This window comes from Strongylocentrotus purpuratus, unplaced genomic scaffold (genome assembly GCF_000002235.5).
Source record: "Strongylocentrotus purpuratus isolate Spur 01 unplaced genomic scaffold, Spur_5.0 spur5_scaffold_13, whole genome shotgun sequence".
Classification (NCBI taxonomy): domain Eukaryota; kingdom Metazoa; phylum Echinodermata; class Echinoidea; order Camarodonta; family Strongylocentrotidae; genus Strongylocentrotus; species Strongylocentrotus purpuratus.
The window spans coordinates 32,884,164-32,906,195 of NW_022145598.1; the positions used below are offsets into that span (position 1 = coordinate 32,884,164).

Consider the following 22,032-nt stretch of genomic DNA (forward strand, 5'->3'; position numbering starts at 1 on the left):
ATATCGTCTGTTCAGAGCCAGTGGGTCTTTAACTCCTTTCACTTGATACATAGTCATTAGTGTCCTTCTGCAGTGGCGGATCCAGGGGGGGGGGGGTTGGGGGGGTTGCAACCAAGGGTGTCGATTTGTATCCGTGGTTGGGGGGGATGATAGGTGCCAAAATATTTTCGGCAATGGATCAAAGCAACCAAAGTGGTAGAAGCGTGTGGCAAGTTGCACCCCTCCCAAGCGCGTAGCCAGGATTTAATTTTAGGGGGGGCGGTAGTGAGCACGCGAAGCGCGGTTCCTAGGGGGTTGGGTGCAGGAAGGGGAAGCCCCCCCCCCCCCCCCCCCCCCCCGCGCAAAGCGCGGAAGCTTTGACATTTCACTAAATTATTAGAGAAAGAAGACGATTTCGTTGGACCGTTCTCGACTCTTAATCCTTGTTTGAATCAAATTCCCCTTCCTCCGCGCATAGTGCGGTAGCTCTGACGTTTCATTAGATTATTAAAGAAAGAAGACGATTCTATGTACCATTCTCGACTCTTAATCCTTGTCTGAATTCATTTTTGCCCATTCCTGTGCGAAGCGCGGAAGCTTTCACATTTTATTACATTATTAGAGAAAGCAGACGATTTGTTGTATATCGTGTCCTTCATGAATTCAGTTTCAATAAATTATTACTCTTAATCCTTGTCTGTATTCATTTTGGCCCTTTCCGCGCGTAGCGCGGAAGCTTTCATGTTTCATTAAATTATTAGTAAAAGAAGACGATTAGTTGTATGGTGTACTTTGACGTTTCATTTGATTATTACTCTTAATCCACATCTGAATTTAGTTGCCCCCTAACAGCTTTGCCCTGTTCGCTAAATTATTAGAGAAAGAAGACGATTCGTTGTACTGTTCTCTATATTAATCCTTGTCTGAATTTAGTTTCCCCACTGAAAATAAGTTGTGTCACAAATAAGTTGTGACATAATAATCTTTCTCCAAAAATGAAAAATGTTTTTGGAAATATCAGGAAATAAAATGAGTGAAAAAAATAAAAATAAAGATACAATGACGTGAATTTTAAAAAGGGTGAACGGAAACAACATAACAACTAGTGAACTATTTTATAAGTCATACTAATGTCCGAAAATCTTTCTCCTTGTCTCCGATCTCATCACGAAATCGTCACAGAGTTCATCTATGTTTACACCGTCCAGGATTGTCTGATGTGCATTGCAGATTGCTACTTTTGTGCTTCACACTTAACATTTAGCTCGTTGCTTTTGATGCTGCGTCTTTGCATTTGGCGCACTGCATTTCTATGATGCTGTTGATTGAACAAATTGAATAAATTCATCAATTCCTGATGAAGCCGTATGAGCGAGAATTCAATTTATTCTTGTCTCATATACGGTTGTCTTATTTACTTCGTATATATGTATGTATTGTAAAAATGAGATAGCAAAATGTGTATATTGATGGTCATCTTGCGAGTAATAACCATTAACTACTCTCATCGGACTCTCATCATTAATTTTTCTCTTCATTTTTTTATATTTTTTTTATGGTGAATTATTGGGGGGGATGATTGTACAGGCCATCCCCCCCACCTGAAATATTGGGGGGGATATATCCCCCCCATCCCCCCCGGGATCGACACCCATGGTTGCAACCCCCCCCTTGGGGGGCCCAAAAAAAAAAGAAAAAAAAAAAAGGGAAAAAAAAAGAAAAAAAGAAAGAAAAAAAGAAAGAAAAAAGAACGCACGTTGGAGAGAAACCCTTTCAAGTGCAAATATTGTGAGAAGATATTCAACTCATCAGGTAACTTAACCAAACACATGATAACTCTGGATATAACTGTGTATTTAACTGTTACTTGATTTAAAAAGACGTTATCATGCACTGCTTTTTATGGTCTCCATTGTGTTAATAGATGCCAGGAAAACATCACTTACGGGGTTCAAATAAACACCCCAAAAAAAATCGGCTCGCCGCTTCGCGGCTCGTGGACGATGCTCTGCATCGTCATTATTTTGGTCAACCCCCCCTTAGCAAAAAGCTAGATCCGCCCCTGTTCTGTATCTTATCAGACACAATTTGTTTCCCAAGCATGTCGAATGTGACATCCAATTTACTGCTTGGATCACATCGTCTTTCGTCGCGCGGTTGATCATGTTGAGGGCGTCCTTGATGAAATCCCCCAGAGTTCAAGAGAAAGTTCAGGAACATTGTGAAGAAGAATGAGAACATTGCTTTTCTTGGAGTCGTAATGATCTTACCATATTTTCACCAGGTTCAGCAAATGTGTCCTCGTTTTGTTCTAAGGGAAGGCGATGTCACCTTTGTCACACTTAATGTTCGATAAGACAAGGCATCTTCAGACCTGGGCCTCTTGAAGTATCAAGCAAGATAATTCGATGAAAAATGATTTTGCTTTCGTCTACATCTATATCAGAATGATATTTGTATTCTGTTGTCATACATCTACATAACCCATCTGCATTAACACAATGCTAATTCGATTTTTGCTCTCGACATAAGACGGTCACGGTACTAAGTTTTGTTTTTATATTAAACATTGCACGCTATAGCAATGGAAATCATATTTCTGCTATAATATAATATGGAAATTAATTGAGAATCGATCTTGTATCTTGTCTTAAAGTTTACACCTTCATCAACAAAGAAATTATGAATAATTTGAACATGAAGATCTTACATAAAATACTATTTTAGACATCACATCAGTCATGGTAGTGTTCTATTATTTACTATGTCCATTTCTTATATGTAAACAAAGTGCTGATATCATTCAACTGATGGGGGGGGGGGGGATTCCAACAGCCTTTATCGTAACATCTTATTCTATCATGTCTATAAGGTGAAAGCTAAACCTTCTGCTCGCACTGTCCTGGCGAATTTCCATGGGACCTTCATTAACCTTCAAATATAATTGGTTTTGAAACTGATCGAAACATGGTATACTGAATATCCTGATTATCAAGACAACCTCTCCGAGAAAAACTATAGGTAGAATTTGATGGATAGTTTTCTCATATTGGAATCGAAATCAGTATTTGATATGATACATAAGGAATCGGATGTCTCGTTAAAGATTGGCTTTCGAACATGATCAGACAGATTCTCGAATTCTCGATCGGAACTTGTGATGAGTCTGTCATCAAGCTTCTTCACTTCAAACTGAATGCAGGGGTTAGGTTAGATACAAGATTCCCCTAGCGAAATTGTCACGATCAGATGGACATTTCATTTCCTTTCATAATGTGCATGTTGTATCATTTTGGGGATTTATAGTCAATATACTCCCAACTTTATTTGTTACTCTTTATGTATGGATGCTTGAGTGGGTGTGTCTGTGTGTTAGTATGTTTGTATTTATTTTATTAATTCATTTATTCATTTATTTATGTCGTTGTTTATTTATTCATTTTATGTATGTATTCATTTATTGATTCTTCGATTTATTTGTTTATGTATTTACATATCTATATTAATTTATCTATTTATCTATTCATCTATCCTTCTTTCCATCTATATATCCAAATATCTAGTATCTACAGTATTTCGCACATTTACCTTTAAAAAGCCTATTCGGTTACAACGTGATGATAAGTCGAACGAAATAGTACATGACTCGTTGTAAAACTGTAAACAACATCTCACGACAAATAACCTTTCCTTGAAATGTTTTTATGTTAATATTTTACACACTATTTTCATATTTACTCTCACTAAACCGCGCGTTCGTTTCCAATGCAACTTATAAAGAGGAAAACAAATTACTCGTCATGTCATTTTACCTGTATCATTTTTGGACGGTTGCTGGCTAGTTTTTACTGTGCGTGTATATCAACGGAAAACAATATTTTTAAAAGCCTTCTACCTCTCTTACCTTGCGTTCTTGTTGATCCTGGGGGGGGGGGGGGTGTTTTACAAAGACTCAGATCGACTTAAGTTCGACATGAACTATGGCAGGCCATTCATGCCACTGATTGCTCTCACCATTGGTCTATCAAGGGATGTCACAAATCTACTGAGCTCACATTTCTGTAAACTTTATTATTTAAGGGAAAAACTTTATCTAAACATCATAATTTTAAAGTCTTTGTTCGCCTAATTTTACATCTGGTTCCAGACTTTTTAAGGACATAAATCGTCTGCCATTATAGTTCAAATCCAACTTCAGTTGATCTTGAGTCATCCCCGTGAAACATCCCCAGGTCCTTTATTTCCGAACCCTATTCTTTCTTCTGACATTATATTTTCCTGGTCAATGACATCATGTGACCCACTGTCTCACAGGAATCATGTTGGTCTCACTGTTTGTTGATAAGCTGTAAAAGCTATTATAATGGCTGCAATGGCTGAACGGATGCAATGAGACATCTGAACATTTACCGTTAAGGATGAGAAAAGAATGATCCAATTATTGATTCATAGAGATACGAGCTGGTTTTTCTCTCAGAAGGGCGTGTTTTTTGGTTCATTCCTTTATTTTGTTCTCGAGCGAACTGGTTGCATTGTGTATCCATGCAAATTATTCTAATTGTTTCGTCTTGTACAATCATGATAAGATATGAAAATCATAAAAGAAACCAGACTGCTATTTCGCTCCCCACTATGGCTAAGTAACAGTTGCCCGAATATTGTATAATTTCAAATTTCTATGGTATAGGGGCGCACCTCGCCTCGTAATCCTGAGCAAAGACCAGTGACTATACACATGGAATTTAAATGGCCTTTGAATGCAAATATGTAGGATTTGTTTTCGAATTCATCGTTCAGGTTGTTTACGATAGTGTCAAGTGTTTCGCTATTTCCTTCTTTGCCTCTAAAACAATAATTCATCACACCATCGCAAGACAGACTGTAACTGTCCTGCATCTCTGTCCTTCTTCCAAACCGTTCCCACAGTGCCATCAAGTGCATGGGGCACGTGCCAGCCCTTGATCTTATAAATGTAAAAATAACAAACAATTATCGAGACAAGAGAGAAAGGGGGAAAAAGTAAATAGAAAAGAATTAAAAGACGCCTGGATCTCTTCTCAAAATCCCCTAAATAATCAGAAATCTTGCAAGTTGGCAATTCATTCCTCGACTAAGACCAACCCCTCCCCTTCCACCCTCCCGAACGCTGCTATGCTCCCTCACTGGGGGGATTACGCTACGCCATTGTCTTACCATTGTCATCCTTTTGGGATTACTCTTTCTTTTTATGTTTTCTTCACTTTTTGTCATGTTTTCTTGGAATATATCATTATTTGCCTAATGCTCATGGGGAAAGTCCTCCAATCCATTCTTACACAGTGTCTGGTCGCACTAACTTTGAGCGATTAAACAGTTTTACTATTCCCACGACACTTATCATTCAATCATTAAGCTGTCGTCACAAACGATTTCTACTCCTCTTTCCCCTCGTCTGGCCGACGTACAGCTAAATTAATGGGTAATTTAATTTTGAATAAAGTATACGTTTATTTTCGGATCTGTGTATACTCGCCATGACCTTTCCAGGTTTAATTCTGAATTGATCCCTAGGACTTTGGCTTTATATAGCCTACATGTCTAGCACGTACTGTAGGGAATGGAAGTTTTTCAAAAGGTTAATTTGGCTTCCCAGTGCCGGGCAGTGTATTATACTGAGCCTCTCTTCAGTCAGATTTTCAAGTAGTACATGATACACATTCACATATTTACCCAGGGAAGCCTCATCAGCTGTTATTTCTGAGATGCCTGCACTCCAGTAATTGCCAGGTTTTCTCATTTACACCTGGGTAGAGAGTGGCAAATGTGAATTAATGTCTTGCCAAATGATGTTACTGCCGGGCTGGGATTCGAACCTCCAACCCATAGACTGAGAGTCAAGCGAATGATCCACTATACCCCGACACATCCACATAGACCCTACATATAGAATAGGTGACTTGTAACTTTGCTGTTCTTGAAAGTCAATGATCATCAAATTGCTCTCGAAAATCTAGTTTTAGTTAAACTAATGTTAGTGTCCTTGACGCGTGTATCTCAGTGAATTAATACCATCAAAGTGCATTACTATTGGAACTCCAATTTTTTTTTATTATCCTCATTCTTATCAGTTTACATCAGCTCCATATTCATATTGAATTTCGATGTGTATCTCGTCTTTTTCCAGATCCAGGCACCAATTTTGATTATACACAAGGTGGGCTCATTACAGAGGCCAACAACGAAACGATAATAAGTGAGTTCCTTGCAAAGCATTCTATGTGAATTGATGTATATAGTGCACCATACATCTTTCTTCAATATTGTGCATTTTCGTGTATTATAAACGTGCCCCACTTCGAACCCTACCTCCCCATTCTTGTCGCCATCATGCCCGTGCCACCTCTTTCTCTCCTTTACCCCCTCTCTCTCTCTCTCTCTCTCTCCCCCTCTCTCTCTCTCTCCCTCTCCCTCCCTCTCTCTCTCTCTCCCTCTCCCTCCCTCTCTCTCTCTCTCCCTCTCCCTCCCTCTCTCTCTCTCTCCCTCTCCCTCTCTCTCTCTCTCTTTCTCTCTCAATTTCTTCGCAAATATTAGTGAAGGGGAGATAAGTTTGAAACTTCACTAGAGTTAGTCATCTATTTCGGGGAAGTCCTGTGATGCTATGGTGCACATGTGCTTCATTCACAAACAACACAGTACAAAAACATTTAGATACGTTAATGAGGAAATGGGGATCTCTGTGGCTCGTCGAATTTTGAAGATGAAGTTGAGTTCTGGTCATGCGATTGCATTGTGAAAGAAACGGTGTGGAACCGACCAAAAAAGGTTGATCATCTAGCATATAAGAATTTGTGTGTATTGCAAGGTTCTGGAATCATCAAAATGATAAGAAATTTGGCCAAGTCTTGGTAAAGTTACAAACACTTGCACAGAAAGATGTATATGGGACTACACGAACACGTGGCGTAAAAAGCCGGCCCCCCCCCGATTTTTACAATGCATATTTAGAATATGAAGGCATTTGAAGAACCATGCTTTTCAGGGAACATGTCTTAACTGATGTTCTTCCACGCTTGCATAATAAGAATGAGTAATGCTCACAAATTATTTTTCACCTCTTCCCAGAACTCAACCTTCTCTTTATAAGCTTTGCCGTCGATACCCGTCTCTCAAACCAATTTGTTGAGTAAAATGCGTGCACTTTAATTTTGTGATTATTCTTTTGCCAGGGCATGGATCTGAACAAAAAGTGTTTCGAAGGAGCGAGGGCGGAACGACTTCTAAAACCATACTCAGAATTAGGTGAGAAATGATTTACAAAAAAGACAATCCTGTGCACTTAAAGAAATTTGATGAAATATCTTTAGAAGGTAGAGAAAATTATCTCGCGCATTTCAATTTAAAAAAGTAGCATATACAGCAGCAATTGATGATTTTGTTTTACAAGATAAAATGATATAACCGCTACACAGGTATGAATAATAAGTTAACCTTCGTTAATCACGTTTTACATTTGTGTGTGTACGAAAACTGCTTGATAAAGCACTATTTGTATCTAGACAAGAAAAAAACACTCGTGGTATTTTTGTTTTCATCCCTAGAAACAAGGTGTCAGCTGTAGTAGAACTCCGAGATGCCATCCAGGTTTTTCATCGGAATGTAAATTCTAAGAACTTCAAGTACATCAATGCATCAAACCGTCATCAAACGAACTACGATACGATGTCAGAGACGATTAAGTGGCAGCCACGACGATGTGCACTCGTCGGCAACTCTGGAATACTTTCCCAGAGTAAATGTGGATCGCGCATCGACGCGCATGACTTCGTGTTGCGCATGAACCTCGCACCGAGCGGCGGAATCTACGCAGACGACGTGGGATCGAAGGTATCGATCACGACGATGAATTGGGAGCAGTTGTTGCTCGCAGTGAGTTGCGCGCGCAATCAAACGGATGACATCATGAAGGATTGTGCCGAGCTGGATGAGCGGATGAATCAGGCAGGCGATGGGGTGATATGGTACACAAAAGGAGGATACATAGACAGACTTGGCATTGTGGCAGGAGAGTTCTTTCGGAATCACTATGGAAACCGGCGCCATTTTGGTCCTCAGTGGGCATACAGTCCGATAGTGATGCAGGGAATTTGCAAAAAGTAAGTTTTTTGCTCTAATCGAACCACGATGATAAATTTTACTTTGAAAAATCTTTTTAAGTTCATACAGAAAAAAAGGTGGTATGAAATTGAGATGGCGAAAAATTGAAATGTATAAAAGATATTACCGAGTGAGAGAGAATGCTGCGTATTAATGCAAACATATTTAAGAACATGGCACCCCTCCTGAAGAACATCTTCTACATTTCATGAATACTGAATATGTCGAATTCATATTTCTTCATGGAAAAAGATTTAACCGAAGCAATGATTTTAGTGACCAATAATTATTTAAAGACTATTATCTCAAAACGAATTCTCTTGAAGCACGTTGCTTATTATTTCAATACGTAAGAAAATGAATTGCATTTGGCATTGCCTTAAAATGATGATATCTCCTTTTTATTTTCGTTCTTTTTACAGATTATGGAAAAACAAGAATCCATCCACAGGCCTGATAGCTTTCTCCGTGGCTTCGCTTTTCTGCGACGAAATTTCCCTCTTCGGTTTTTACCCCTTCGAAAAGGATCCACTAAATCGGACAATTAGTTATCATTATTACGAACCTCATAGTTCGAACGTTTTCTTTTATAATAAACATCGGATGCCTATCGAGTTCCGGCTTTTTGAAGCATTTGGCAAGCGCGGAGCACCAGGAAACAAACTCGTCATCCGACCATGTGTGTAATGATGAAGACATGATTATCAATGATACCTTTATTAATGTGCAATATCCAGCCGAAATCCAATGCTTTATTCAAAAAACTTATGAACAGAGGCGGGCAGGAGTTGAAATTTGGTTGGGTCTTTTCGAATGTGCTTCAATCTATATTAAACATAATTATTAACTGGCCCGCAGACCAAAAATCAACTGGACCTCGAGTCAAATTAAAGAGCGGCCAATATTATTAGCAAACCCTTGAGATTCAAGGTCTCCTTGCTCAACCCCAGCAAACTCTCCAAAATCCAGTCCGCTCCTGCTTATTACAGCATAAAGTAAAATTGTTATATGAAGTATAAATGTAGTGGCGGGAGGGTGGGGAAGAGCTGGGGAGAACTGTAAGGGCGTAGATTAATTTAATTACATGTACATTATTCTTGTCATTTTTCAATATCCTACTGTATGTTATTGGTCACAGACTTCACAAAGACATGGCAGAATATATATTGGGGAATCTTGACATCCATTCATCGGGGTACATTAAGTCAGTACAGCTAGTTCAAACAAATTAAGTCATCTATTGAGAACTTATCACCTAGCGCCATTCTGGCTCTTGGCAGAAGAGGTTTCGCGTTAAAAGGATATGCCTTACCAAAGTTCACTTGAGGTCAGCTCGAATCCATCAGTGAAGTCAACCATGGGCCTCAAAGGTCTAATCCATATTAACCTCTCTCTTTAATTTGGTGATGGATAGAAACAATGGCAAAGTCTTATACAAATTTTGTTTTTTACAACATGGTTGAGAGGGGGGGGGGCGGCGGTCAGGGAGAGGAAAATAGAGTAAGTGAGTAAGAGAGAGAGAGAGAGAGAGGGGAGAGAGAGATACGGAAGGGGAGCCAGTGAGCTTGCGAGAAAGAAAAGGGGGAATACAAAGAGAGAAAGGGTAAGAGATAGAGAATGAGATGGAGGAAGAGATGGTGGGGGAGGGAGTGATGGAGGGAGAGAGAGAGAGAGGGGGGAGAGGAGGAGATGATCGGCTCGAGATGCTGCTGAAATTTTCACTCTCTGGTGAATGTAACAATTTTAATGTAATATTAACATGATTAAGCGCTATATACAAATGAATGTTATTATGTAGGCTACATCATACAATATGATTTATTAATGCAAAACACATTATTTGACATGGTGATACATTTGCCATACCGTTTCAACAAAATTAAAAAAAAATCTTTTTCTAAATCTTTTGATATAGGCTATATCTATATTTTTCATTAAAGTCGACTATTTAGATCAATATCTAAAAAGATATTTCATACAAGCCTGAAAAAACAAATTTATCACGTATGAAATAATTAGAGTAAATATCATTTTAAGAATAAGATTCTGCTTTTTGTTTTATATTTTAACTACACTAGTCTTTTAAAATTTTGCATGTGAAAAATATAAGAGACCTGCCTAACTTATTTACATTTTTCTACATATTCAATTTGTTTACATACCATGCGTTTCCTTCGTTATCTCGCTGCCTAAAACACTGATTCGAATTGTTATTTTACCTTAGATAAATTGTTTAATTGTATGATCTATTTGCCCTGCAGCTTGTTTTAAAGTCCAAAGTATCGTCAGAAACTGAAATTAGAGTATGGAAAATGAGAGAGAATATGGACGTACTCTTATATTGCAATAAATTGCTTTTGTACTCATCCTTTACAATTTGAAACCTGTAAGTTATTAGTCACTCTGTACGTGCATGTAGTATATTGTCGGTATAAACGTGATAAACGGATGCAATAAGTTGCAAATACTAAGAAGTGTCGAATGAGGGGAATGTGTGTGTGTGTGTGTGTGTGTGAATCGGGGGGAGGATGTTGGAACCCCAATTCATTTTTTTTTTAATCTGTAAATTTGGGACTTTTAGAACATTAGCGGTATATTGCAAAAAGATGCTATTTTTATGTTCATAGGAAAATTTATTCCAACCCCTCTACATGGTCTAAGTACGCCCCTACACATGTTGTTAAAAGTCTAGTTAAAAGACAGTATGATAGTACTAAGCATGAACAGGATGACGGTCATCAAAGACGCTGACGTCAGCTTCGAGGTCGACGAATCTAACATATCGACGTAGCGGTCACGTGATCCGTTGTTTGGTGCTGGTTCGATGTCGAGAATCTCACACATGAGATTGTATAAATCAACCTGCAATGGGGGAACAAAATGCATGATGACCTTGCGATATATGGTACATGATTATACAATGCATATGATAGAAATATAAAGCAAAGCTTGGATTCATCGAGTGCCCTTCTTTTGGGCAAACCTTTGTTTTGTTGTGTTCCAAAATTAGGACAAGGGCTCGCCAAAGAAGTTAGGTTGGGGATTTAACTCCCATTAACATTTGCCATCGGCAAATTATTTTCCTAGCTAAAAATCGATGACTTTTTAAAGTTTTGGTAAGGGCCCACTTGTCGGAAAGCTTAAAATGACACCCCTTCCACTAAAAATGGTCTGACAATGCTCCTTGTCAAGGAATACAACCCCCTGCCCCCATAAAAGTTGTTAGTCAGCTGGGTATAAAATATTTTGTCGATTTAGGCCTATGTAAAGACTTGTGAATTGTGAATATCGTCACAAAATCAAATGATTCCAGGTTCCCTTTGATAACAGGTGACGGTGAGTCAACTCGGAAGTGCAAACGAGGACATAATCGCGTAGAATTGGTTATTCAACATTTTTAAACAGGCTTAAACGAAAGATATCATTGGCAGCCCTATGCTGAGCTATAATAATGTCCAACCAGGTTTTAATCAAATAATTATAGGCTTTGGGGAATTTCTGTTGACATCACCTGTTTACACTTTGTATCTTCCGGAGACAAGGACAAAACAAAACAATATTCGTAGAAATAAGTAGAGTTTTGTTCCAATTACAATTATTAAAGGAGGTGCTATCTACCGAATGAGGGCAACGAGAGCAAAAGAGGGAAAAGAGATAGAGAGAGAGAGAGAGAGGGGGGGGGGGAGAGGGGAAGGAGAGGGAGGGGGCGGGGAGAAGGAGAGAAAGGTGGAGGAGAGAAGGAGAGAGAGAGAGAGGGGAAAGGAGAGAGAGAGAGAGAGCGAAAGAGAGAGAGAGAGAGAGTGTGTGGGCATGTGCTTCTAATGATAGACATGTATATAGAGAGATTTGGACAAATTTAAGAACTTTCTACAGGAGGGGTACGGTGTAACATGTTATTGTATCATGTAAAAGTTTACCGTCGACAAAAGGTTGGGCCTGCCCTTTGTTTTATATAGGTCATGACTCCTATATCACGTTCATCCTGTAGTCCAGATGGTCGATCCTACCTCTCACCGAATTTTACAATGATGTTAGCAGTATGTAAAAAAATAATATTGTAGAATATAGAGGCGTATAGCCGAAATAAATTAAGGGGACCTGCCTCCACAATTTTCTTACACCCCAACGTACCCCATATAAATTTAAAGAGTGAAAAAGGAAGAAGATAATAATAATAATAATAATTATAGGTATTTCTTTAGCGCCGTCTATTCTATTCCGAGGCGCATTACCCCCGGCTTTAGCTGTGCTGCCATTGCGGCGCTCCAGCATTTCAAGGAATTAATTCCTGCCAGGTACCCATTTACCTCACCTGGGTCGAGTGTGGCAAATAAAGATTAATGCCTTGCCAAAGGACATTAGTGACGTATCGAGGATCGAACCACGACCTTTGAATTGCAAGTCAAGTGCTTAAACCACTGGACCACATCTCTATGATTATTGATGATTGATGTTTAATATTTTTCAAGGCTGCGTACGCACCAATTTTCAGCCCAGAATCACGGTTTTGAAACACACAAGTTTATCACTTCAGTGCCGAGTTTCACTATAAGCAACTTCCGATATATTTTTTTTACTCTCATCCACCAGTTTGAGGTCATACTACTCACAGATTCAAGTGCAAGGGCACGATAATTTTTCTTAAAGTAGGGTCCCTGGGCGTAGAAGGATGACTTCATGTCCTTCCATTTATTGTCATACCCATGGTCGGAGGCCACGTCTGCCAGTGGGTGCAGTCCTCTCTGATAAAAGAAATAAAAGGTGATGAATAATATTTTTCAATTTTACGTGTTGTTTAAAAAAAAAAAAAAGGGGGGGGGGGACAAAACTATCAGATGATGATTCAAATGCTTTGCAAAGCAAATCTTAATTTCAATTCTTTGTTATGCCAATAATGATGGTTTTGTCATTATGTAATTTTGATTTATATCATTGTATCTTTGAATGTAAAACATGTATACTTAATAAATCCTTTGATGAGGCAAAGAAAAAAAATTAATTCAATAATTTATCTATTAAAACGAGAGATTCAAGAATGGAATGTCCAGTTTGGTTAGGCACACAAAAGAGCATCTGCATAATTTCCCCAGATGGTGACGTAATTTACCCTAGAATATAGACTTTCGAGTTGTTTAAATGGGTAGAAAATGCTGACACACTCAAGTGTTTATTTCATACGCAACACTCCATTCCCCTACATACTCATATATTAGCGTAAAATATCCCCCCCCCCCCCTCCTTTCCCGGCTGATATCGACTCAAGCATAGTTGGCCTCTGAATCTATCTTTATTCTTTGATTTATCTCCATAATTTGAAGTTCTCAATTACATGTATTTCAGTTGTCACATATTTTATGAAAATCATTTATATTATACACTACTATGTTGTTTGAATATTTGTATTTGATTTTTCAATAAATGCATTAAAGAAACTGTGAGCGACCCATCGATGAAAGAAAAATCGACTTTGCATTGCTTAAAACAAGAGCAACATAGGAAATAAATACTGCCATCTCCGACTTGTACGATCAACTACATTCCGGTTGTTTTATCATGTATTAGGATTTATATGGCGAAACAGTACCACAACATTAGTAATAAAGACAACATCAACATTAGGTTGATTAATAAGTGGCTGATCGAGACTTGGGGTAGGATACGGACATGTGACAGGTAGTCCCGGTGAGGCGCGTACGCACGGGGGGGGGGGGGGGGGGAGGGGGTTTGGGGTTAACCCCTCCCTTGAGTTTTTTGTGTGTATGTTTTATGTATGTTTTTTTGGAAAACTCCCCCCCCCCCCATTTGAGATTTTTAATTTGCCAATGGCTGACCTAAAAAAGATGACCTAACCCCCCCCCCCCAACGGGACAAAATGTCAATTTTTCAAATTTCGAGACCAAAAAAAAAGGGAAAAAAGTGTTCTCTTACCCCCCCCCCCCCGCCCTCCCGGATACGGACATGTGACAGGTACTCCCGGTCAGGCGCGTACGAAGGGGGGGGGGGGGTTGGGGTTAAACCCCCCTGAGTTTTTTTTATGTATGTTTTTGGGGACCCCCCCCCCTTTTGAGATTTAAAAAATAAATAAATAAATAAAACAAAATAATAATAACAATTTTTTTTTCTTCCAATGGTTGACCTTTAAAAAGATGACCTAACCCCCGCCCCCCCCCCCCAACGGGACAAAATTTCGAGACCCCCCCCCCCCCGCTTATTCAGCGGCTGGCTGAGTCGTTGCGATTTTTTTGGACTCTAAACAAATTTTTAAAAAAAGTGTACGCTTACCCCCCCCCCCCCCCCCCCTCCACCCGCTTATTCAGCGGCTGGCTGAGTCGTTGCGAAAGTTTGGGCCCGATTTGAAACCCCCGTTGAAAATATCCTGTGTACGCCACTGCTCCCGGTAGAAATTACTCTCCCCCTGCTCTCCGAGTTCATCTCGAAGCTGCCGAAATGAAATCAAACAAATTTTGCAACCCTCCAAGAAGGAAAAATTGAGGACCCGCTACTGTATTGCTATCTATATTTTTAAACAAACACCACTTACATAACGAAGTCGAGCTGTCTTCAAACAGTCTCATAAAAAAAGATGAGTAATTTATGAAAAGTGGTCACTATAAAGACATGTTCTACAAAATAAACCTTATATTACTCGTAGATGGATACAGTATATACAAAGTCATTATATGGAGTGGCCTTCATAGCATAGAGAGGTGGTCGATAAGAAAGATGTTTGTTTGTTTGTTTATTTATTTATTTAAATACGGTGATTAAAAAACATGCTTTCAGCTTGACATAGCTCTTTTCAGCATGCCCGTGCATGGTACATTAAAATACATATGAATAATCAGATACAATACAAAATTAAACAATAACAATACATAATATTAAAATAAGTAAATGCAAAAATAAATTGAAATACATATCTTAAAAAGAGAAACATAATGCAAGTTAAACAGAACAAATTGTGACTGTACATAATGAACTGACCCTGGAGTGCATATGCCAGCCTGGATCAACGAATCCTACGATAGGTAATATACGGAGATTATCTCGGTAGTGAAGTCTTTCTGGCATATCCTCTCGCTTGTACACGTGCAAAGATGGATGAGCGTTCTTGAGTGCGTTGTAAACCTGGGCAGGAAAAAAATGATATCTTTACAGTCGATATGGAGGATAGTCTGCTCCTTTCTCAGTTAACTGTGAATCGCCTTTTCTTCTTCTTCTTCTCTCTCTACTTTTACTAGCTTCCACTTCATCGTAATCTATTTATACCTATTATATTGTATTGTTTTACTTTGCTTCATGTTCTCCAAAGTTAACATTTTTTCTTCATCAACTTCTTCTTCTACTTCTTCTTCTTCTTATTCTTCTTCTTCTTCTTCTTCTTCTTCTTCGTCTCCTTCTTATTCTACCTCTTCTTCTTCTTCTTCTTCTTCTTCTTCTTCTTCTTCTTCTTCTTCTTCTTCTTCTTCTACCTCTTCTTTCTCTTCGTCGTATTCGTCTTTTCCCTTTACTTCTTCTTATATGTTTCTCCTTCTCTTCTTTCTCTCCCCCTCCTCTTCTAAATCGTTACTTTCTTCCAATTCCAAATTCCCTTTTTTCATCTGCATAACAAATTATAACGCAATAAGTCAGTCACACCCTCTGACGATTTTCAATCCGATTACAAACAGACCGATAAGTGACCATTCGGTGTGATGTAAATTTGAGATCGGTCTGTTTTTGGTCGGATGGTGCTATCTTATGTGTGTCGGTGGTATCAAGAACATACTTTGTCATCTGTTGTATTCTTTGGAACCAACTGGAACATGGGGCCGTAGTCGGCGATCAGGAAATCAACGTCGGCTTCGATGTCCACGTAATCACTGAGGATGATGTAGTCCTCAGTCTCAACGTTTACGTGGCCGTGGTCGCTGGCGATGATGACATTGGTGTTCTGATCGAGACCTGTCTCAGCTAGGCGATCAAACAGGTAGCCGATATTAGCATCAACCTAAGTGCAGGTAAGTGGAAAGGGAGAAAGTTGTCACAAAATGCCTACATCTTCGCAACCGGGTTCAAGCGTTATCTCCCTAACAACATCATCTACCTCTAGTACGAAAGTAAACAGTTTTTTGTTTAACTGTTGTGTATAATTACTACTTAAAATAAGGGAAACACTTATTTTTTAAAATCATTTCTTCCAAAGTCTGTTGCCACTGCTATTCGACAGCTTTGAGATGACTGGTTGTATAACCCCTGGTCGAAAGAGGGAGAGAGAGAGAGAGAGAGAGAGAGCGCGTCTGTTGTTTTCAACTTATTCCCTCTTATCATTTTATAAGCATGGCTAATGTTGTTTTGACACCTACAATAGATGAGTCATTATAACTATTGAGTATAAATATTCAAACATAGGTAAACCATGGGTTGATAAAGTTATATATCTTCACTTCATTACCTCATACAGTTTAGCTGTTCCATTTACAGAGCCGATACCATAGACATGATAATATGCATCGGGGTTATCGAAGTATATGAAGGCTATATCAATGTCGTCATCCTGAAGCCACGAAATGGTGGTATCTACCCTGTCTTTCATCTTGTAATTCCTGATATTTTCTGCAGTTGATATAATTGTTTTGTTTGGTTTGATACCTGCCAAAAGATAAATGAAATAGAATGAAATGAAATGAAATGTTAATAATAATGATGATGATGATGGTGATGATAATAATAATAATAATATAAATAATAAGAATAATAAGAATAAGAATAGCAGTAATGATGATAAAGATAATAATAATAATAATAATGGTAATATATAATAATTATAATGTTAATAAGAAAAATGAATAAATAATAATACCAATAATAATAATAATAACAATAACGATGATAATAACAACAATAATAATAGGGTCTTATTTAGCCAGGGTAGCCATTTCAGTGTTAATATAGTCCATAATCTGCTCGGTTTCATACGTTGTATTTTATCATTATATCATGTTCTCGACACTTGCTTCAAGCCACCGAAGATGGCGTTATCAACGAACTTGTACGCCGGGATTTTTTCGCTGGGTATAGAAATTCGGGGATCACATCAACTAACTGGTCTGCAGCAAATAGGGGGAGATCGCAGGGGTGGAGGTTATTTTTTTAAAAATTGGCCAGATTTTGGACTAGAATTAATACTGCTTTCCCTGCGGTCCCTGAAATCATTATTTTCCAAGCATTGCAAGGTTCCCATCTACACTTGGATGGAGATATAGCAAAATGGGATTAACGTCTTGACAAGTGACTTCAGTGTTTATCAATGAAATTTAGAGTAGGACTCTAATTATACATGTAGTTCTCGTTCAACAATGAACAAAACAATATGATTTTTTTTAAAAAAATCACATTTTAGATTAATAATTTGGCACCTTGTTCGTAAAAAATGTAATAATAACATTCACTTTTGAAGAAAAAAAAGGACCTGTAATATGATTGAAACCTTGTTGTTTTTATATATTTTCAACTAAGGTTGTCGTCGAAAATTGCCATTGTGGTAATGGTTTTATTAACATGTTCAGGAAAGTTGCGATTAAAGTGAACTCCAGCAGTATTGTTCAATAAAACATTCTTTGAAAATTAAGATAACATACATTGATGATAATAGGAATGTAATCTACATCGAGATCGAGTAAGAAACTAACAATCCTTGTACTAGTGTAAATATGACTGTTGATCTTTAGGAAAGAAATATGTTATAGAACAAGAATATCTACAGTTCAATGTTGGCGGAAATGATAATATTTCTACCTTTAATTGGAACCTGTCCACCAGGGTACATGATAGTAGCTGCATTTAGACCTTGCATGATAGCGGTCACCCAGACCGGTTCGGCCCCGGTATCAAACCACTCGGCCTTGTCGAGAGTAGCGTAGTAGTTATACGTGCGTTCTCTGGTAACTGGGTCGAAATAGAGGTTGTGAATGGCGCCGTGGTTCTCAGGGTAGAGACCTGTGTGTGTTAGGAAAACTAGCTTTGTTAGGTACTGAAGTATATATCAAGCATTAGTAGATAGGTACTACAAGACAAGTACTTAGAAAGATTATAATAAAACTATTGGTTAGCTACTACAAATGCAACAATAACCCAGGGGCGGTGGAATGTTTATCAAGTGGGGGTGAATCGGCAAAGAAGGGCACTTTTTGGAAAAAGGAGCATGCCATGTTGATAGTCCAGTTGATACCAGTTGAAACCAGTAAGGATTTCCAACTGTTATCTACTGGTTTGAACTGGTCTCTACTGGTATCAGTTAAAACCAGTAGAAATATCAGTTTGAAGTCGGACAAATAGAATAACAGTTGTTACTAGGACCAGTAGACTACTGCATCTCCACTGGTACCAGTTGGAAATCAGTAGAATACAAGTTTAACTGGGACCAGTAGATTACTGGTTTCATCTGGTACCAGTTGAAACCAGTATCCAACTGGTCAACTGGTACCAGTTGAAATCAGTATATTCAACTTGTTCTTAATAATGTTTGATTTGCATGTTTTCACAGAAATATAATTATCATGATCTGTCAAGCAAAATGTTACAATGCACATCAATTTTGTGATTTATATTTTCTTAGTCAATCATTGAGAAATATATTATACATGGCTGATCATGTTTTACATCTAATTTAAGACCTGAAAATAGATGTATTGATATATGTGATTAATACTTCCAGGAAACAACTTGTATAATTTTGTATTTGTCTAAGTACGAACTTTTATTATCATTTGTAAACCACTTCAAATGAATCTAAATAACTATGGTCTAATTGATGGCCAGATGCCAATATTGATTATAGATTATCAGTTGATTACTGGTTTCTACTGGTTTTCAACTGTTAAATCTACTGGTTTTCAACTGGTCAATCAACTGGAAATATCAGCTGGTCTCAGATGTCAACTGGCTTTCAACTGGTTTTCAACTGGTAATTCAACTTGAAATATCAACTGGTATATCAATCTACTGGTTTTCAACTGGTAAATCAACTGGAAATATCAACTGGTTTTTCAACTGGTCTCAGTTAGCGGTGTTTCAATTTCTATATTTAAAATCAGTTGAATATACTGTTTCCAACTGGTACCAGTTGACTACTGGTCTTAGCTGGTACCAGTTGACCAGTTGCCTACTGCTTGAACTGTTTTTCAACCTGGGAGCGCAATTTCATCCAATTTGACGGGGAGATCTTTACAAACACAATTAGAAAGGGACTCTTAGCAGGGGTGAAAAGGGGCATATTAGAAGGAGAACTTATCAAAATGGAAAAGGATGGCCATTTAAAAAAGTTGAGGGGCACCTGTTAAAGTTAAGAGGCACCTTTTAAAGTAAAGGGGCACTTATCAGAGCTGAGTGGTAATTTATTCACCATAAACCGTTTGCTATTCAAACACTAAAACTATTCAAATACCACTTTTTTACTACTATACTACTACACAGTAAAAACGCTGCTTAAAAAAGTGATGTTCACTTACAGTTGTACACTATCTTAAACAACAGTTGAACAAATTGTAAACAATGTTGCTCGAAACGAAAGTAATTTTGTTAAACATTAGCTGTTTAAAATTTAATGACTGTTATATTTACTATACGAGAGCTTTTAGACAGTGTTGTTTACATATGACGTCATGTGTCACGTGCCAGTAAAGTGCGCGTTGGCTAAAAGCTTTGTTTCACATCATGGCCGACCTTAGCTGTAGAGGTGTCGTGGATAAGTGGAAACGTCGCCAGACTGTCGATCACAAGGTCCACGGTTCGAGTCCCGCCGCGGCACTAATGTCCTTTGACAGCCTAGCATAACCGGGTAATGTTGGAGCGCCTTGAGGACCTTGCAAGGTCGATACGTGCGCTTTATAAGTATTCAATATTATTATTATTTAACAACAGCTCCTTTTTAAACAACCCAGTTGGTGTAAACAACCCCCATTGAACAACAGCTCCTTTTTAAACAACTTTCTTTAAACAACCCAATTGGTGTAAACAACCCCCACTGAACAACAGCTCCGTTTTAAACAACCGTCTTTAAACAACACCGGTTGTTTAAATTGTGATTTTAAACAAGTTGTTCAAAATGTTGATCAACTAAGTGTTTAAACTTTAAACAACTCGAGTTGCTTAACATTTTAAACAACTCTTAGATCAGGTCACCCGTTAATCCAAAGTTGTTTAAACTTTTAAACAACATGTTCACTAAAATTTTAACTGTGTACTACTCCTACTCCTAATATTACTACTATACTTCTTCTATACCTGTTGCGATTGAGTACATTGAAGGGCAAGAGAGTGTGACAAACACACCATCCATCCACTCAGCCCTGACGCCATTTTCTTCAACCCTCATCAGACTCGGGAGGTCCTCTGAAAAACGGTCCCATCTCAGACCATCAGCTAGTAACAAGATCACCTTTTGCTGTTAAAATACATGCAGAGATAGAAATAATGAATACACGGAAACATTCAATACACCATCATTTATGACATTAAAACAATCGTTAGGAAAAATCATTGAATCCTTTAGAAACAATAGTTTGGGTTTGTGCTGATGTTGAAACAATGTTTTGTTGCCATGAAATATATACACGACAAAATCATATAATTCAAATAAATACACACTCCATGTATGTTTGAATTATTTATACAATGGTATTAGTATAGGCCTATTTACAATATGAAGACTTAAAGTGTACACTATTTTACTATAAACGCATACAAAATCAGATGGAATTCATTTAATTTTTTTCCCCGAATGTCTCTTTTAAATGCTTGCCCAAAGTTTTTCCGTATTTAACAGTGTCTGCCTGTATAACCAGATTATTATAATGCATGTACATGTACCGTACTAGAGCACAGATTGCATTCCTTGTTTTGTTCTTATTGTAATAAGATCAATACTATCTGAAGTTAAAATTTTTTTAAAATGCAAAAGATTAAGTTCCCTACTGATTATTCAACATTTTTAAACTGCTTAAAGCAGCAATCAATATATCAAATTTATTCAAATTACACAGTATTTGAAAAGCAAACTGTTGGTATTTATGTAATGCATTTGTCAAATTGTCATACCTTCTAATTTCCATCTTTTATTCCAATCCATTTCAAAATGTATCTCTGTTTAAAACTTAAAAGCTAAAAACTCGCTTTGGATAGCTTTATTCTAAATTATATTGGTGGGATACTACTAACAGCAATTCTTCGTTCGGGTAAAGTTTTGCAGCTAAAGTGACAATCAGTTTAGAGACCTAGCAATTTCAAGGTTGAAAACAAAAATATAACAGTTCTAAAAAGTCAAAAGTCTTACCCGAGCAGCTACTAGATGGCACATTAGAAGAAACGAGCATATTATAGTCAAGAATTTGTACTTCATCATGATACTAATCCTTTCAGTTACAATTAACAGCAACGTAACTATCTGACGGTTCAAAACTCAACTTTGTTTACACTCCTTCCGATTAAACTACCTGGTCTATTGTTTTGTATCACGAACTATTTATGATCCGATATCAGGTTTAGTTTTGGGGGGAAATGGGTGCTATCAAACTTTAAATGATATCTGCAGTCTGCCAACACTCCCACTCCCGCCTCTTTCATTATCTCTCTCTCTCTCTCTCTCTCTCTCTCTCTCTCTCCCTCTCTCACGCGGTTCGGTTTTCCCAAACTGTCTGTCGATATCGCTATTTTGCAATTAAATATCGTAGTACAATGTCTAATTGATAGTAGAACAATTACTCAAGATAAAGTGCAATTTACTTCAATGAGCTAAGCAACATAAAACACCGTGCGTAACAACAAATTGCTTTTTTTTTTACCATCGGAATTTTTCAGTGTGCATAATATAAGGTCCCTCTTGTCAGATGAACTAAAGAAAAAGTTGGAAAAAGGGGGAAAAGAGAGAATTTTTCTTAGTTA

The 22,032-nt window shown here is 37.9% G+C and overlaps 1 protein-coding gene and 1 long non-coding RNA gene across 2 annotated transcripts; one reads left to right on the forward strand and one right to left on the reverse strand.

Annotated features, from left to right (window-relative positions):
- The first annotated feature begins 5,992 nt into the window (after nt 1-5,992).
- On the forward strand, nt 5,993-7,652 carry LOC115923338. Its single transcript, XR_004063865.1, has 3 exons — nt 5,993-6,211; nt 7,185-7,257; nt 7,557-7,652. It is a non-coding gene; the product is annotated as an uncharacterized LOC115923338 (long non-coding RNA).
- A 2,705-nt stretch (nt 7,653-10,357) lies between these two features.
- LOC115923137 (ectonucleotide pyrophosphatase/phosphodiesterase family member 7-like) lies at nt 10,358-21,624 on the reverse strand. The gene is made up of 8 exons (XM_030983410.1): nt 21,425-21,624; nt 20,377-20,536; nt 17,890-18,090; nt 16,547-16,743; nt 15,881-16,102; nt 15,097-15,240; nt 12,723-12,854; nt 10,358-10,974 (listed from the first exon to the last, which is right to left on the reverse strand). The coding sequence occupies exons 1-8, from the start codon at nt 21,491-21,493 to the stop codon at nt 10,801-10,803; spliced, it is 1,299 nt and encodes a 432-aa protein (XP_030839270.1). The 5' UTR covers nt 21,494-21,624; the 3' UTR covers nt 10,358-10,800.
- Between the last annotated feature and the right edge of the window lie 408 nt (nt 21,625-22,032).

Excerpts from the sequence above, each read along its gene's own strand:
- LOC115923137 (XM_030983410.1), bottom strand. The coding sequence starts at position 21,493 with ATGATGAAGTACAAATTCTTGACTATAATATGCTCGTTTCTTCTAATG. Across the intron at positions 16,744-17,889 it reads TGGACAGGTTCCAATTAAAG|GTATCAAACCAAACAAAACA; the intron begins GTAGAAATATTA and ends ATCTTTTGGCAG. Across the intron at positions 16,103-16,546 it reads GAACAGCTAAACTGTATGAG|GTTGATGCTAATATCGGCTA; the intron begins GTAATGAAGTGA and ends ACCTGCACTTAG.